The sequence below is a fragment of the Argopecten irradians genome, chromosome 2, assembly GCF_041381155.1.
Source record: "Argopecten irradians isolate NY chromosome 2, Ai_NY, whole genome shotgun sequence".
In the NCBI taxonomy this organism is placed as follows: Eukaryota; Metazoa; Mollusca; class Bivalvia; order Pectinida; family Pectinidae; genus Argopecten; species Argopecten irradians.
The window spans coordinates 29,449,984-29,468,896 of record NC_091135.1 but is presented as its reverse complement, the minus strand read 5'-3'; the positions used below and the strand labels follow the sequence as shown (position 1 = coordinate 29,468,896).

At 34.9% G+C, this 18,913-nt stretch overlaps 1 protein-coding gene across 1 annotated transcript; it reads left to right on the top strand.

Annotated features, from left to right (window-relative positions):
- The first annotated feature begins 505 nt into the window (after positions 1 to 505).
- LOC138315076 (ATP-dependent RNA helicase DHX8-like) lies at positions 506 to 16,633 on the top strand. The gene is made up of 22 exons (XM_069255809.1): positions 506 to 898; positions 1,397 to 1,482; positions 1,787 to 1,954; positions 2,389 to 2,537; positions 2,921 to 3,019; positions 3,435 to 3,696; positions 4,008 to 4,106; positions 4,355 to 4,465; positions 4,810 to 5,101; positions 5,692 to 5,789; positions 7,538 to 7,685; positions 8,184 to 8,365; positions 8,815 to 9,009; positions 9,477 to 9,662; positions 9,955 to 10,041; positions 10,324 to 10,447; positions 10,875 to 11,197; positions 11,630 to 11,923; positions 12,243 to 12,371; positions 12,880 to 13,076; positions 14,801 to 14,980; positions 15,749 to 16,633. The coding sequence occupies exons 1-22, from the start codon at positions 805 to 807 to the stop codon at positions 15,984 to 15,986; spliced, it is 3,741 nt and encodes a 1,246-aa protein (XP_069111910.1). The 5' UTR covers positions 506 to 804; the 3' UTR covers positions 15,987 to 16,633.
- Positions 16,634 to 18,913: the final 2,280 nt, after the last annotated feature.

The window sequence follows — 18,913 nt, the reverse complement described above, 5'->3', positions numbered from 1 at the left end:
TATTATCATTTGGACAAAATATTGAAATAATCATAGATTTGATTATATTTATTACTTAATTAACTGCATTCTCAATCTTGCTAGAGACAGTACTTCTAATTGTGTATAAAGAACGACAACTCTAGATATTATAAATAATTGTGCCATTCACGAAATAAGTTGAAATTTAACTGGCTACATCGATGTCTTAATTTTGTATGTACAATAGGCCTATTTGTATTTCTGTCGACAAAATTTACTCAAATTCACTAAAAAATATATACATTTAGATCTACATGTGATTTCTAGAAGTTTTAAAAAAATGTTTAGCATATTATCATTTGGACAAAATATTGAAATAATCATAGATTTGATTATATTTATTACTTAATTAACTGCATTCTCAATCTTTGCATAGAGACAGTACGTACTTCTAATTCGTGTATAAAGAACGACAACTCTAGATCTAGATAGACGGATTAGATTTGGTGCTATATTATTTAGTTATCGTTCTTTGTAAGAACTCTTCATCGTGAAGAAAACGTATTTCCGATGTTTACAATAAGACACTGAAAATTTGAGTTTATGATTGCATCGATGTGGACAATAACGTAACATCTGAATATTTACGATTACATTTAAAGTCAGGAAAATTTTGGAGAGTTGTGCGAGTCATATACAGATCTGTTTTAACTTCAGAATAATGTATGGGCCCTAGGATCACTGATAAAAAATCACCACGCCATATGCATGATGCATTGATGGAGACATAAGACATTCCGACATTAGGATCGACTCGGACAAATAGAAGCCTGGGATATAATCATGGATGAATTAGAGAAACTCGAGCACCTATCTCTAGTTTCAAAAGTCTGTACAGAATTGGACAATCACTTGGGGCTTAATGACAAAGATCTAGGTATACATAGAAACGTTGTATTCGCAGGAGCCGATTCACATAACCTACCGTTTCGTACCCAATTGCAAAATCTATCCCTTTTCATTGGACATGAGAAAATAATAAATATTGTATTGTATGTACATGAACCCTTTTCAATTATAGCAGTACACAAATATATTTGTTTTATATTGATATGCTCTTATATTTAAATAATACATGTATATACAACACAATTTAAAGTTCACAATACTTTTGACAGAAATTCTGCATTGTTTTATTAGTTTATCTCATGTAAAAATCACCGAGTTGCTGGATAGATAATAAAGTTTTATATAAAAAACACTTCTTCAATGATGATTCGGGAGCAATCGACCACTGCAATAGTAGTGAAATAGATGTAGATAAAGGCATGATTGATATACTGTACAAATTAAATTTAAATGTAACAGTGTTGCTGAAAATGTCTTTTTTTCTCTCTCGGTGGAAACTAATATATATTTGTGTATTTGCTTGCAGCTGAATTCATCATATCCTTATCAGAGAAAAATGACACATTTGATGCATTCAAAAAAGTCCTTTTAGAAAATGGAGCAGAATTTTCAGTGAGTATCCAATGCAAATAGAAAAAAGAAAAATTCTTTGGCTAAATTTAAAGGTAGAATACCAACAAACTGATTTAGAAGCAACATAATTTATATATCATAATTCACATTGACCAAGTACGTAATTAAATCCTTGCATTGACAAATATGATTTTTTATTATAATATAGAAAGTATATAATATTTTGTTTCCTTCCTTTTACTATATTTACAAGGCAAGCAATTACGGAACAAATTTGTATAACATTGTATTATGAGAACATTGTGTAAAGTTTATTTAATGATATATGCTTTTCTCCCTCCAGGACTCATTGGTTGCCAACCTGCTGAGACTGATACAGAAAATGAAGCCTAAGTCTCGAGAGAAAGAGAAAACAGATGACAACTACAAAGAAAACCAGAGAGATGATGACATAAGTCTGAAAAGGAAGCTGTATCCAGGGCTGGCTCTAGCCAATGATGTGAACCCTCGGGTAGGCTATACATATGCAATCCATGATTGGCTAGCTCTACACATACTTATGATTCTAGCCAAAGGGTAGACTATATAATCCAAGACTGACTTCATAACTAATGATCATCCTCAGGTACCGCTAAGGCTATATACTGTACATGTATAAAATGCACTAACTAATGATTCTAACCAAAGGGTAAATTGTATAATCTAGGACTAGCTCTAGTTCATTATAATGTAAGATCCAGACACAGGAGTACTAGTAGGCTTTATAATACAGGAATGGCTTTAGGTAGTGATCCATGCACAACAAAATATAAAACCACTTGAATTTTTTATCAATCTCAAACAATATGTCTTACTGCTTTTTACATCGAAGCAATACTCAAAATTCCAATTGTAAGTATTGTAACTAAATAATAAAACATAAAAGAATTATTTTCATTTTTGCAGAAAATGTTGGATGAAATAAAAGAAGAAGAAGAAGCAAAAGAGGAAGGAACAGAGGATGCCGGTCATATAAAAAAAGAAGATAATGAGGTAGCTGATGATATGATGGGTGAATTAATGGCTCTGATGACAAAACCTCCAGACAGCAAAAGGTAATACTGTACTGGCATCATTCAGGTCTGCCGGAGGGAAATTAGCAGACATCTCTCTAGCTATTTGATTTATGATAAATAAATGTGTTTGAAGTACTAAATAAGAACATAATGCATTTTGATTTTTTAAATTAGAAGCGAAAAATATCAAATAAATTGAATTATAGCTTAAAGGAATACATTTGTTTATGTACCTTGGTACCACATTTCTATCATATGACTATATTATTTTTTTCCTACTAAGCAACAAGGGCGATCAGCAAGTTACCGCCATTATATTGGATTTTTCTGAAATGCAAATTTCTTAACTGTTCATTTACTTGCATATGTTCTTTGTTCATTTTTCATGATGAATGCATTCAAATAAATTTTACTTTTTATAGTGATGAGAAAGCAAAGAAATCTATAAGCAAGCGAAGTCGTAGTAGGAGTCGAGAACGTGACAGAAAGCGTAGTCGCAGTAGAGAACGTGACAGGAAAAGGTGCCTAGTAGTGTCTTACTCTGAACACACACAGATTACATATCTATTCTTATAGTTAGATAATGAATACAATGAAAAAAACAATGATGATAATTGATGATGAGAATGATTGATTTTGAAAAATGATGACGATCACATTAGGTTGATTAATAATGGTATAGGTTGAGTTTGGAAAAAATCATTGAGTACTGATTAAGCTTCATGAGTAACTATGATGATTTGAAAGGAATTTTGTTGATCACCAATTGACATTGTAGTCATTTTGGCATTGATATGTTTGTTTCATGACAGCTCAATATTAGCAAATTTCCAAATGAATATAAAATTTCCTTTTGTTAAAAGTATATAATACATAACTAAACAAACAACCACATTCATATGATTGGTGATATTTCAAATTTCCTTCTTTCTTTAGAAACAAAAATCATCATCGATCAAGAAGTCGATCGCCAAGAGACAGAAAGAGAAGCCGTAGTCGGGACAGGCGAAGGGACAGGTCAAGGTCAAATGATCGGGACAGAAGACACAGAAAAAGATCCAGGAGTCGAAGTAAGGAGAGACACAGTAAATATTACCGTGATGAAGACGACAGGAAAGACAGATACAGAGGAGGGAGAAATAAACGAGAGCATGAATCTGATGATGAAGAGATTCCTATGGAACCTGTTGTTGGTAGGGTGAGTTGATGGATGCTATTAGTCATCATGTAACGCCGAGGAAATTATTCATCTGAAAATGGCCCTAGCCGCTGAGTTGATAACTGTTCCAACACATTTCTACAAATCCTTTACATTGGGATTTCAAGTTAGAATTACATTGGGATTTCAAGTTGGAATGAGATGATTTGCATAATATCTTAAATTTTATTGAGTAGGTCCACCATTTTATATGCAAATTTAAGCTGCAAATTGAGACAAAAATAGTACATTATATGGAATTCTATCTTCACACTTAATTTGATGCCTTTTTAAAACTTTGTCACTTTCAGATATTCAAGGGAAGGGTGACAACGTTAATGCAGTTTGGATGTTTTGTACAGCTGGAAGGTCTGAGGAAAAAATGTGAAGGACTTGTTCATATATCACAGGTACAGAGAACTTTTGGAGTTGGTTAGTTACCAAACTAATTTTAGGATAATATTGTTTTGGTATGACTTATCAGGTATACATTGTATATTATTTAGAAATAAGATCTATTCTTTGTATATTACAACATACACTTTCAACCAAAAGTTGTTTAATTACAAATAATTTAGAATGAAATTAATAATTTGTCTAAAATCTGTGTAGTGTTTAGAGTATTTCATTGATAAGTGAATGTTTCTGTCTACTGCAGCTGAGGAGAGAAGGAAGAGTGACAAAGGTCAGTGATGTCGTTCAGAGAGGTCAAAAGGTCAAGGTTAAAGTGCTGTCATTCACTGGGAATAAGACAAGTCTTTCAATGAAGGTAGGTAACATTATTTGTGTGATGGGTTAATCATTGTTATGTAAGTAGTCATATTCAAGGATCAAATCTGGTAATATTTCAATCTTATATGAGCTTTTCAACATTACAAGACAGGTTGAATTCTTACTTGAAAGGATATACATATTTACTGGTATGTATAAACTAAACTTCATTATAACTAGTAAACTATCTTTTTGCATAACTACCGGTAGTAATTTGCAGACCAAAATTATTCTGATGATAAATTTTAGAAAGTTGTTAGAATTCAATCACTAGGTACATAATAGTTCTTGTTTCACAGCATTCAGGGTCTTACTATTATAAATGTGTGTGTGTATATGTAGGATGTAGATCAGGAGACTGGGGAGGACTTAAATCAGGAGAGAACACGATCTCTAATCGGGGGTGAGATGAAGGATGAGAGTGAGAATGCTCGTAACCCTGATCGTCCATCCACTTTACCTATGATGGACCTGCCTGATACGGACGAAACACAGGACAAGAAACGTGTCCAGCGGATTTCATCTCCAGAAAAGTGGGAAATCAAACAAATGATTGCTGCTAATGTCATTGATAAGTCAGAGTTACCAGATTTTGATGAAGAAACTGGTCTGCTCCCTAAGGAAGAAGATTCAGGTATATGGATTTAGAAATTTTACTATTCCAACCATTTATTTGGTCATTCAAAATCAATTTAAAAAAAAGTTTTAACCTTTCTTGATCAAATGTTCATAGCAGATCATGTCAAACATTATAAATTATTAAATATAACATGAACCTGAAGTGAATTATTCCCAATTAGATACACACTAGATGGTATTGTAGAAATGATGAAAATCTTCATAAAAACTTTCGTGTAAATATTCTAACTGTTTTTCGGCTGAAGCTTAATCAAAAGCTACAATAATTTATTTTAATTTTTACGTTTTGTAACTATCAGTACCACACTTTAAATTTTCAGGTTTAGATATTGGATCCTTCAAAGTTATTGTAAAGCCTTATAATAAGACCTCAACAGAAGTTTAAAATTTTTCTCCGAAACTCTCACACAAAGGAATACAAATCCAGTATGACGTAGTAGGTCGTTTTAAAATCAGACATTATTACACTGCCTTTATAAAGCCTTTCACAACTTCTGGTAAAGGTTTAACTTATTTAAAGTTTTTCTCCATTTACAAGCATGCACATGTAGCCACAGTTACAGCAATGTTTTCTGTACTATACAGATGAGGATGTGGAGATTGAACTGTTAGAGGAAGAAGCTCCTTTCCTGGCTGGTCATGGGAGATCAGGGATAGATCTCAGTCCAGTCAAAATTGTCAAGGTCAGTATCAATTTCACTCTGTAATATCTTGCAAATGTGAATATAAATGTACCAGTATATTTTATTATTCAAGTATATAAAGACTCTGATAACTTAAATATGTTAATATAGTTCTGGGAACTGTGTATTGATAAGGTTTACAGCTCCGTTACAACAAGTGTTCCTATATACATTCATTCACTCGATAGACACGTTGGCTGGTAGCTGATCTAGTAGACTGGTAACTGATGTAGTAGGTTAGATTTTAGGTGGCATGTAACGAAGGCACTGATTGGCTGAAGCATCGGCAGCCCGGCTGATTGCGGATGATTGCCCCCCAACTGACAAGATCGCCGACAACATTGAGAAGTAGGCGGAGCAAGCGGATCTTTGATGTTCATACCCGACTCTGTCTGTTGTACAATGTGTTTGATCACGTTGTGTACTATTTAATTGTTTACAATGTATACATTCCATCACAGTATTAAAAATTCTTTATTGTTTTGTTTCACTTATTAAGTGAATGTTTTGAGGATGTTTTGTTCATAAATTATTGGCCATTTCTCTCGACTTCGGGGAGTATTCATACTGTAGCGTAACGTTATGTATCTAATCTACCAAAGTTCCAATGGATCAAACTTGTCATCGTGTTTGTTAATGTGTTGGGTTTAGATCTATTGTATCCATTGTAATGTTACATGTAATGTCATAGCCGAATCTAGCTACTGTTGTACTTTCTGACTGACTTTTCTGCTGCAAGGTCCGTTTGGTGTGGAAAACATATCAGGTACGGCTGACAATAGATTATGTCTTATCAGAATATATTCCGATCAAACACGGTTTTGATACATACCTGGATGTTAGTAGGGGATGTTATTCTAGTTGTAAACGTCGAGTTTGGATGCATTGCCTAAATACTTATAATTTGATTTGATTCATATTTGCGCGACCATCACAGGTAATGTTCTCGGAGGTTGGTGCATGCGCGGCGGTAGTTTACAAAATGTCGGTTGATTTTAGCCGAGAAATTTGTCAACACTAGATTCAAATGCATCTCTCTGATTAGATACTGGTGACAAAGTTTTAAAAAAATCTACGCCTACAGCTGGAATAGCATCCCCTAATGACATCCAGGTATGTGTCAAAGACGTGTTTTATCTGAATATATTTTGACAAGACTCAATGGTCGGTCTAACATTGTACCCGATTTGGTTTTCCGCACCTTGCGGTAAAGTTATATTTGTCAGAAGCAGGTGATTTCTTGTCAGAAGCAGGTGATTTCTTTTCCGTACTATTTCTGACTGACTTTTCCGCTATAACAGTAGCTCTTTCCATACGGACTTCACTGATTAGCGCTGATTCAGAGTCTATACATGAGGTAATTAAAATGTTTTTGTGTAATCTTTTTACATTATGAAGCTTATGATGCCGATGATTTTATGTATATATACTGCCTACTGGTACAGTGCATGTTTCTGATCTAAGTAATCGACGACAGATATTTCCGACTGTTTAGCTCCGCCCCTACATTGAAGCGACAGCCAATGAGAGCTGTGCTTACACAGCGTATTGAATGTCGTTGGCAAACATACTACATACCATGCAACCTGACTAGCTACCAATCAACGGAACCACCTACTAGACTGGCCGTTACACGTAACGCTTATTGTAACGGCGCTGTAATTTTAAATTGTGATTAATCCATCTACACTGTTGTTCAAAATTCTGAGAGACTATCATATCATAGCCATTACATGATTACTTCCCAGAATCCTGATGGCTCCTTGTCCCAGTCAGCTATGATGCAGAACGCCCTACAGAAAGAGAGAAGGGAGCTGAAACAGAGTCAGAGAGAAGCAGAGATGGGCAGTGTTCCGGCAGGTCTCAACAATCACTGGATCGACCCCATGCCTGAAGGTGATTCTCATCACAAATGAGAACAATGTTATTTATCATGAAAATGTTAAATATCTTTGGTTTTAGTATTCAATATATTAGTGGTGTTCTGATTAATCAAGTTCCTCAAGTATCTTTGGTTTGAGGTGTTTGACCAATAAACGAGTAAGAAATCTGTAATCGAGTTTTGTCGGTATTATCCGACATCATATAATAAACGAAAGCGTATAATTATCCGATCAGTAAAACATGTAAGAAATGTCATAGAAAACTTGTCACAATCAGTCACTTGTGTGTGTTTTTGCTCATGTCAATTCAACTATCAAGCCTCTAAACGAATTGAAGAGCGCATACGCACTACATAGTAAGTAATGTAAACATTCAGAGGAATATGATTTTATTTGTAAAATATAACGATCTGAGAACATGGCAACACATGAAAATTCTTAACACTTGTGCTATATATCAAAATAGAATATTTTAAAACATACTCATAATCTTGTAATTGTTAATATCTAGCTGAAGGACGACAATTAGCAGCGAATATGAGAGGAATTGGGATGACTCCACAGGACATACCAGACTGGAAGAAACATATCACTGGAGGGCAAAAAGCTTCGTACGGTAAAAAGGAGAAGAAATCTTTACTGGAACAGAGACAGGGTCTACCCATCTATAAACTCAAGGACGAACTGATCAAGGTAGGTAAAGTAGCTTTATATAGGGAACAGAGACAACTTCAGTTTGGGAGGCTTTGTAGAATGCATTATTAACTAAGTTTAAAAGAAGTGATACAGATTCTATTAGTTACCATACTATTATCATATTGGTATATATTATAGCAAAATGATTTGCCATGAGACTTCTGATGGATTACATCAATTAAATAATTTAAAAGAGATGTTTTGGACAAAGAAATTAATCTGAAATGGAACAATTACGTATATATACATAAAAAACGTGAAAGTAATTCTTTGAAATATGTCAGTGTTGACAATATTTATTAATAAGTTCTAAGTTTCTTGTATGTATAGAAATTTAACTGATGAACATAATATCAAATGTGTAATTCAACTTTGATCCCTTTTATGACTAAAGATGGATGATATGCTAACTTTTGTGATTTTATTAAAAATCTGATGATTTGCAGGCTGTCAATGACAACCAGGTGCTTATTGTGATTGGAGAGACAGGATCAGGAAAGACAACTCAGATCACACAGTACCTAGCCGAGACAGGATACACGACACGTGGTAAGATAGGATGTACTCAGCCTCGTCGTGTGGCTGCCATGTCTGTTGCCAAGAGAGTGTCCGAGGAGTTTGGTTGTCGTCTGGGTCAGGAGGTTTGTTAACAATCTTAAATTTCCTGAGAACAAATATTCAAAAGTAGTTTTGGAATAATATTATTAAAGAATTTTTTGGTTGATATGTGTTTGGTTCTGTCTATTTTTACCTATTTCCATGTGTTAATTTCTTTGATTTAAAATTTCTTTCAGGACATCATAGTAACTTTTTATTGGTAAACAAAAATTACCAATTTCTTTACTTGAACCATCAGCATCTACTACACAATTGAAATATAACCTAAAACACATGAATTGAAAGCTTAATTCTAATTTTGTTACTATATTAGTAAGTATAGTGTGTGACTGCTAGTATTTGAAAACAACTGTCATCATCAACAGCTAGGTCCATCCATTGTAGAGAGTTTTATTCCTTACTATGGAACAATTCTATGGAGGTCATCATTGATAATGAATTAGATTCAATCTACACAATATTATTTACTTGTTGATCCTTTTGTGTCTAGGTTGGTTACACCATGCGTTTCGAGGATTGTACCAGCCCAGAGACTAAGATTAAGTACATGACTGATGGTTTTATGTTGAGAGAATGCTTAATAGACCCTGATCTAATGCAGTATTCTATCATCATGTTGGACGAGGCCCACGAGCGTACCATACACACAGACGTCTTATTTGGACTGCTCAAGGAGGTAGGTCAGAATCATAGCACAAGGTTTATCTGTGGAGTCCTATCTCTTGGATACTTTTCTCTTAAAATACAACAGTGGTATTGAGACACTCTGAAAATAATGCTTCATATAATTGCCTAAAAGAAATTCAGTATTGGTACAACTTATAAGAGATGTGGTTGGAAAATTTCCATTATAAATAATCTGTTTTGAAAACCTTATCATGGTTATACAAATGCTTTTGATTATTCAGTAATACTATATAAACCACCATTGCTGACTGTTGTATTCTCTGTCATTTTTTTTATTATAGGCTGTGAAGAAGCGGAAGGATCTCAAACTCATTGTAACTTCTGCCACCTTAGATGCTGTCAAGTTTTCACAGTATTTCTTTGAAGCAGTAAGTAGCCTAAATATAAATGGAAAAAATTAATAATAAAGGTAAGATGCTTTCAATTTTAATTCAGGCAGCGACCATATTGGTTATTCAAAACATATGATTAATGTTTTAAACTGCATTGTACATTTTATGCAATTTAATTTTTTTTTCTAATTTAAAAGAACATTTTTAAAGGTTAATAAATGAAGAAAAAGGGAAAATTTGAAATGAAGAATTATAAATCATTCTTGCATTTGGTAGGTTAAAGTTTATATTTAATGATATTGATGACTCTATTTACAGCCAATCTTTACCATTCCTGGCCGGACCTACCCAGTGGAGGTGTTGTATACTAAGGAGGCAGAAACAGACTACCTTGATGCTTCCATGATCACTGTAATGCAGATTCACCTGATGGAACCGCCAGGTAAGTTTATACCTGACACAGGTGTGTTACTATTTATATACTTCTATGATCACTGTAATACAGATACACCTGGTGGAGCCCCTAGGTAATTAGTTTACACCTGATACCAGTGTGTTACTATTTATATACTTACATGATCTTAGCTTTCTTAGATCAAAATCTTACAGAGTCAAAATTAAGGTCTTTAGAAACATTACATACAAAATAGATTTGAATCCACATAGCATGGTGATATGGTTTCTAGCTCCTTTTATACCTGATTAAAATTGATAATAACAATAAGTTCATATCCACCCTTATTAGTTCTAGACTATTGAAAGTGTTTGCTAATGTTGCGAAATTATTGATTACTGTATTGATATCAATATATACCGATAGATTTGGGCCCATTTGCTCTCTCTGATTTTGATTGTATCTTTTTGGACAGGTGATGTGTTGTTGTTCCTCACGGGTCAGGAAGAAATTGACACAGCTTGTGAGATTCTGTATGAGAGAATGAAGGCCCTGGGTCCTGAGGTTCCAGAATTGATCATTCTTCCTGTATATAGTGCCCTTCCTGGTGAGATGCAGACCCGTATCTTTGAACCAGCTCCTCCGGGATCCAGGAAAGTCGTTATTGCCACCAACATAGCAGAGACATCACTTACCATTAACGGAATCTATTATGTGGTGGATCCTGGCTTTGTTAAACAGAAAGTGTATAATTCTAAAACTGGGATGGATCAGCTGATAGTTACACCTATTTCTCAGGTAAGCTTTAACACATAATGTAGTTCATTTCAAAATAAAAGTATTTTTTGTCTTGAAATCTGAAGTTCTTAAAATATCAAAGATCGATTAATATATGCTTATCAAGACAAATTTATGTAATAACTTTTATTGCAGTAGTAGAGATTAGCAAAACAATCAGACTTTGGATAAGAAATTTACCATAATCCTTCGAGCTGGCTGTACAATGTCATGTTAAGCAATGTGAAGTTTTCTTGTTAAAGGTTATTCATGTTTTCTTCAGACCTTATGTTGCTGTTCAGATGAGTTATCAAATTTACTTTTAAGTGTATAGTTTAACAACATCCCATATACCTACAGTATTCCAGGTGATTAGGCCTAATTATAACCAAAGCTAATTATTTTGATATACAATATCTGTATTACTCTAACCAAAAGTTTCCTATAACCTAGGCTCAAGCTAAACAGAGAGCTGGTCGTGCAGGCAGAACTGGTCCAGGAAAATGTTACAGACTATACACCGAGCGTGCGTATCGTGACGAGATGTTAGCGACAAATGTTCCTGAGATCCAGAGGACCAACCTGGCCAGTACAGTACTGGCTCTAAAGGCCATGGGGATCAATGATCTACTGGCATTTGACTTCATGGACGCCCCTCCAATGCAAACGCTGATCTCAGCCATGGAGCAGTTACATGCTCTCACAGCCCTGGATGATGAGGGGCTACTGACCAGGCTGGGACGTAGGGTGAGTGTACATGTACAGCTGATTTTCCTTAAATATCATATGACTTATTGCTTAATGTAATAATTGGCCATTCCAACCATATATGATCATACCATAAATGTTCCAAGACAAATCTGCAACTGTACAGCACTACCAATAGTGATGTCACAGAAACTCTAGTTAAAATGAAATATATCGATTTTATCTGATGCACTCTTCTAAAAGCAACATCAACAACTTCCACAATAGATAGTCACTTATTTAGTTTATAAGCTGATTGGTAAATAAACAGAATCTTATAATGGATTAGGATGTCAATGTCCTTACATTTCCTCCTCAGATGGCTGAGTTTCCCCTGGAGCCGATGTTGTCTAAGATGTTAATTATGTCCGTCCATCTGGCCTGTAGTGATGAGATTCTCACTGTTGTATCTATGTTATCTATACAGAACGTCTTCTACAGACCCAAGGTAAGTATACAATGGATCCTGGCATGTTTTAGTTTGGGATGGCTGTATTAGTACAGATAGGTCATACAACTGCTCCAAGATAGATAACTCTCGTTTTCCAGCCCAAATGACTGCAGATTTATGATAGACTAGCTTTTTAATTCCAAACTTATTTGATATGTTATCTAGTAACTCAGATGAACATAAAATCCTGTCCATCTGGATTTTACTTGTTTCTGTTTTCACTTGCTAAAGCTCAAAATAATCAACTTGTATGTAAAGATGGGCTTGTGTCAGGTTGCAAAATATTTCAATCTTAATTGCTATGGATGTTATGATATTGTGAAATGATGTTGTTAGTGAAGTAGCATCTAACTACTATAAATGAGTCCCTGTCCCAAAACAACATCATTAATACTGGTTAATATATGAAAAGCTTATAACAAACCAACAACTTGTTTTAAATTTAAATAAATGTTAAAAATAGTAAATTGTTTCTGAAATATGTTTCCACAATCTTTATTCCCAGGACAAACAAGCGATAGCAGATCAGAAGAAGGCCAAGTTTCACCAATCTGAGGGTGACCATCTTACTCTGCTGTCCGTCTACAACTCGTGGAAAAATAATCGCTTCTCCAGTCCTTGGTGTTACGATAACTTTGTACAGATAAGGACACTAAAACGGGCACAGGATGTACGTAAACAGATGCTCGGCATTATGGACAGGTGGGTAAATGTTGTACATAGACTAGAAGGTTTAGAAATGGTCCTGGTCCCTAAACATATAGAGTAGGAGGTTTAGAAATGGTCCTGGTCCCTAAACATATAGAGTAGGAGGTTTAGAAATGGTCCTGGCCCCTTAACATAGACTAGAAGGTATATAAATGGTCCTGGCCCCTTAACATAGACTAGAAGGTATATAAATGGTCCTGGCCCCTTAACATAGACTAGAAGGTATATAAATGGTCCTGGCCCCTTAACATAGACTAGAAGGTATATAAATGGTCCTGGCCCCTAAACATATAGAGTAGGAGGTTTAGAAATGGACCTGGCCCCTAAACATATGGAGAAGGAGGTTTAGAAAATGGTCCTGGCCCCTTAACATAGAATAGAAGGTTTAGAAATGGACCTGGCCCCTAAACATATGGAGAAGGAGGTTTAGAAATGGTCCTGGCCCCTAAACATAGACTAGAAGGTATATAAATGGTCCTGGTCCCTTAACATAGAGTAGGAGGTTTAGAAATGGTCCTGGCCCCTAAACATATAGAGAAGGAGGTTTAGAAATGGTCCTGGCCCCTAAACATAGAGTAGGAGGTTTAGGAATGGTCCTGGCCCCTAAAACATAGAGTAGGATGTTTAGAAATGGTCCTGGCTCCTAAACATATAGAGTAGGGGTTTTAGAAATGGTCCTGGCCCCTTAACATAGACTAGAAGGTATATAAATGGTCCTGGCCCCTTAACATAGACTAGAAGGTATATAAATGGTCCTGGCCCCTTAACATAGACTAGAAGGTATATAAATGGTCCTGGCCCCTTAACATAGACTAGAAGGTATATAAATGGTCCTGGCCCCTTAACATAGAGTAGGAGGTTTAGAAATGGTCCTGGCCCCTAAACATATGGAGGAGGTTTAGAAATGGTCCTGGCCCCTAAACATATAGAGTAGGAGGTTTAGAAATGGTCCTGGCCCCTAAACATAGAGTAGGAGGTTTAGAAATGGTCCTGGCCCCTAAACATATGGAGTAGGAGGTTTAGAAATGGTCCTGGCCCCTAAACATATAGAGTAGGAGGTTTAGAAATGGTCCTGGCCCCTAAACATAGAGAGTAGGAGGTTTAGAAATGGTCCTGGCCCCTAAACATATAGAGTAGGAGGTTTAGAAATGGTCCTGGCCCCTAACATAGAATAGAAGGTTTAGAAATGGTCCTGGCCCCTAAACATATAGAGTAGTAGGTTTAGAAATGCTCTTGGCCCCTAAACATATTGAGTTGAAGGCTTAGAAATGGTCCTGGCCTCTAAACATAGAGTAGGAGGTTTAGAAATGGTCCTGACCCCTAAACATATGGAGTACGAGATTTAGAAATGGTTCTGGCCCCTAAATATATAGAGTAGGAGGTTTAGAAATGGTCCCGTCCCAGCCCCTGAATAGAGAGTAGAAGGTTTAGAAATCATAAAGTTTGGATAGACACATGTTTGGATGAAAATTGTTAAATGTTATGATTGGACATTCAGACCAATAGTACTTATATATTGTATAACATTGGGAATTTGACCTTTTAAAATAGAATCAAGATATCAAAAAAGAAATGTCTTAAGTTTCCAGTTAGAACATTTTTCCTCATCTACTTTTCCATTATATTATTATCTTACCTGATATGTTAATCACTAACCAGTTATGTTTATCAATAACCAGATATGTTTATTACTGACCTGGTATGTTTTTGCTCCCCAGACATAAATTGGATGTGGTGAGTTGCGGTAAGAACACTGCCCGGGTACAGAAGGCTATCTGTAGTGGGTTTTTCCGTAATGCTGCCAAGAAAGATCCCCAGGAGGGCTACAGAACCCTAGTGGATAGCCAGGTAGTCTACATACATCCTTCTAGTGCCTTGTTCAACAGACAGCCCGACTGGTAAGTACATAACTGATGTAAGGTATCCATTTCTTTAATGATGATGTTAACAAATTGGTTTTTATATTATTTTATCAATCTTTTAACCGAAAGTTACATTGTTCTCACAATTTCAGTATAAATATTCCCCTGTGTATTAAAGATATTTCACCGCTGACAGATGGTATTGTTTTGCTATCAAAAACAGGAGCAGACAAATAAGTATTTTTCTTGAATCTTCAGTTACAAAAGTTACTTACTTTACACCGTTGCCACCATTGAAAAGTTTGAGCTTTTAATTTTACTCCAAGACAAAAATATTAAAATAATTAATTGCATCCCGAAAAATTCTGTGGCACTATGTCCTATATGGAATGAATTATTGATTGGGCATGCTCCAAAAACAAAATACATATTGATTAAATACCAATTATTGTTCAATTAATGAGTATCGTTTATGCTCTGTCAGCGTGTGGAGCATCTTTAAATAGACTGATTATTACACCTATTCTACAGACATGGCTCCTTCATTTTTTACAGATTTTTCAAAGACCTTATATCTATGCTTAAATTTGGCAAAGAGGAAAATCTTAGAATATGCTATGATTTTATTGAAGTACATTGTAGTACACTGAAGTTGAATTTTTCATTTTTCTGATGTTATTATTGTATGTAAAGTAAAATTAAGGAATTAGTATTATAATAACAAGATTTATATATACTGTGTAATAGTATATGTCTCTTTTAAAAGTATTGAATTGTGTTTATGTGTCAATGTATCGTTTCCAGGGTGATCTACCATGAACTGGTGTTGACCACGAAGGAATACATGCGTGAAGTCACTACCATTGACCCAAAATGGCTTGTGGAATTTGCTCCCAAATTTTTCCGATTCTCCGACCCAACAAGATTGAGCAAGCACAAGAAGCAACAGAAGATTGAACCCCTATATAACAAGTATGAAGAGGCCAACTCCTGGAGGATCTCTCGGGCCTTCAAGAAGGTTCACACCAAAGTTACATTCTAAGGACGAAGGGGAGATAACTATTGGACGATGCTGCTCTCTTTCATTCACATTTTTTAGATCATGTTTACAACAAATAGACATTTTATTTTGTCAAAAGATCAGCAATATTCAATTTGATAAAAATGGTTGCAGGGAATATCTGAAGAATTAGATGACAGAACAATTCCTTTTTTCTTAAAGAAGTGTCAGATTAAGCTTATTGACACAAACCATGTGGATGTGTGTTGGAGTGAATAAGAACAAATGCTCAAATCTCACAAACCATGTGGATGAGTGTTGAAGTGAATAAGAACAAATGCTCAAATCTGAACAATAAAGTATCGCAACATTTTATATAAAAATAGTAAGATACGTTGACAAGTCTGAGTGCTCTGTTAGTGTACTTCACGTGAGTCAGGCAACATGAATGACGTAAACAAATGACTGCACAGAATCGTATTTAACAAATGTACCCAGCAACTTGTGCTACATTTCAAAAGTAAGGCAAAACCTAAACTGATTGGTAATGTATAAGTTAACATGTTATCTACATTTAAATATGAAATGTCTTTGTTACATTACAAAGCACAAACTGGAATGGCAGGATAAAGAATTTGTAAATGTATGTGCAGTGCACGTGTCATTGAATAAAACTACATGAAATGAAATTGTAGTGAATATTGTTGTTGTTTACATTTTTGTAAAATTGGGTTGTATCCACAAAATGCACAGTTCTCTGTACATTTAATCCATCCAAATGAGTCATACAACTGTCTTCTCTTGACTTGTCAGTGATGCTAGAGGCCAAATTAAGAATGTCAAAGAATAAAATGCCAAAAGCTATGATAGATAGATTTGAAAGCCAACTACATTGCTAAAGCAATTTAGACATTTGTAATGATGATGTCAAAAACTATATCAATGGCCTAAGATAAAGTTACAACACCTGCCAATGAATTCATTTAATTGTTACATTAAAAAAAAGCTACTGCTGTTAAGGAATGTGTACCTTTTGAATATGGAAATGACCAGCGAGATACTTCACATCATTCGATAGATCCTTTCCATAGATGGATGGTATTAATATCAAGAAAACTTTCCTATATACAAAAAACACCCTAACTCCAGATAACCCCTGAGACTTTTTGTTCCACATTTTACCAAGCAATAGTGGGTATCTTATTAGTAAAGCGTAACTCTGCAATAAACAAATGAAAAAAATCAATAACAACAAACAATTTATAGTTATGAAGATCTAAGAGGTCCAAAAAAGTTAATATAGGGTTTTAACTGACAGAAGAAAATGAAATAGTAACACCAAGGGATCTATAAACCGAGTCTACATATCAATAGAGACACACAACACAAGAACGGACAGGATAATCATTTATTCTTAGAAAGAATGATGCGTGTGTATTAAATTCATACTGGGAAAGAAAGATGGAGGGAACGAGAGAAAAAGAGTTTATATGAAACAGGTATTCATGATTCAATTTAGCCCGAGATACTCTGGCCCTGACACCAGACTTAGACATGGAGACCTCCATATCTGTCATAATGTTTAAGTCTGGTATCAGGGCCAGAGTATCTCGAGTACGGGCTAGGTTCAAAATAGATGCATTCTTAATAGCTATAGCTCAAACTCAAAATATGCTACCACAATTTTGATAATTACGTGTACATGCTGAATACGGCAAAGTTTAATTATATCGAAAAATATGATAACCAAATGAAAGTATGTTTTACTTTACATAATTTTTTTAACAAAACATGACTGCATTTCATATCGTTAACACTCAAAGAGAAGCGGGAAGTGACGTAGTTCTGTCGTCGTTTGCAATTTGGCTGTCCTACATTTCACATGTTACATTTAATTGTATACAGAGAGCGAGGTTTGACCTTTCCATCTGATACAGTAGTAATAGTATTACAATGGCCCACAGCCAATTCCCTACTTTTGTCAATTATTTCAGATTATCAAAATAATTCTACAGTTAAATACAAGTACATCTGTGAATTGTAGCATTGTCATTTTCTAAATGTTTATCCTAATTACAAAAATGCTCGCGATATTGATAAACAAATCTTGTATTGATTTTGTTTGTGGGTCCGCTGTAAAATAGAACAGAAAGAAAATCTTTGGTTAGCACATGATAGTGGCCTAGAAGGCGCTTTTACTTGATATTGGACGGAGTTTAAAATTATTTGTCTTTGATAAAGATATGTTTAGAAATTTTGATGATTCACACATACCTTATGCAAAGTGACTTCGCAGCAGTCACACTGCACTCCCGCGGGACAAGTATATTAATATATGTGTAATCTGCCTGATTTCGCCGTTCTCTAAAGCTGAAATACTTACTGTAGCATTACAATTAATTTATTGCATAATGTTTCTACAAAACTTTGATTTCAACATATTTCAATGCAATGGAATTGGGCACAAGGTAAACAACTTATATAAAAGTACGTTCTCAAGAAAAAAAAGTATTACATTTGTAAGATGGCATTCATTTAAGCATTGAACGTTTTTCAGATGGCATTCATATTCAACATAAATGTCAATTGAAAAGAGGCAAATTCCATGAAGTGCACTCATCTTGATTTTACCTGTCCAGTTGGCATACATATTGGCTCTGAATGCTTTTATTTACATTTGATAACAATTTCATGATGAAATCAGAAGAAATTTTACAACTATAATGAATAAAGACTCCATTATCGTCAAAGGCGGAGCAGCCATTTGAACAGCCATCTTTGGCACGGCAATTGTGACTTCGCAATGATAATGACGTCATAAAAAGCGGACGGCAGTTCATTGACTCATGAATGTCAGCTCATATATAATTACTGCGCTTGGTATAAGGTTGCAGAGTTGGACTGCAGTGTAAATGTATATATAGTTATATGCGTACAATACGTATTACAATGTAATACTGTATAAAAAT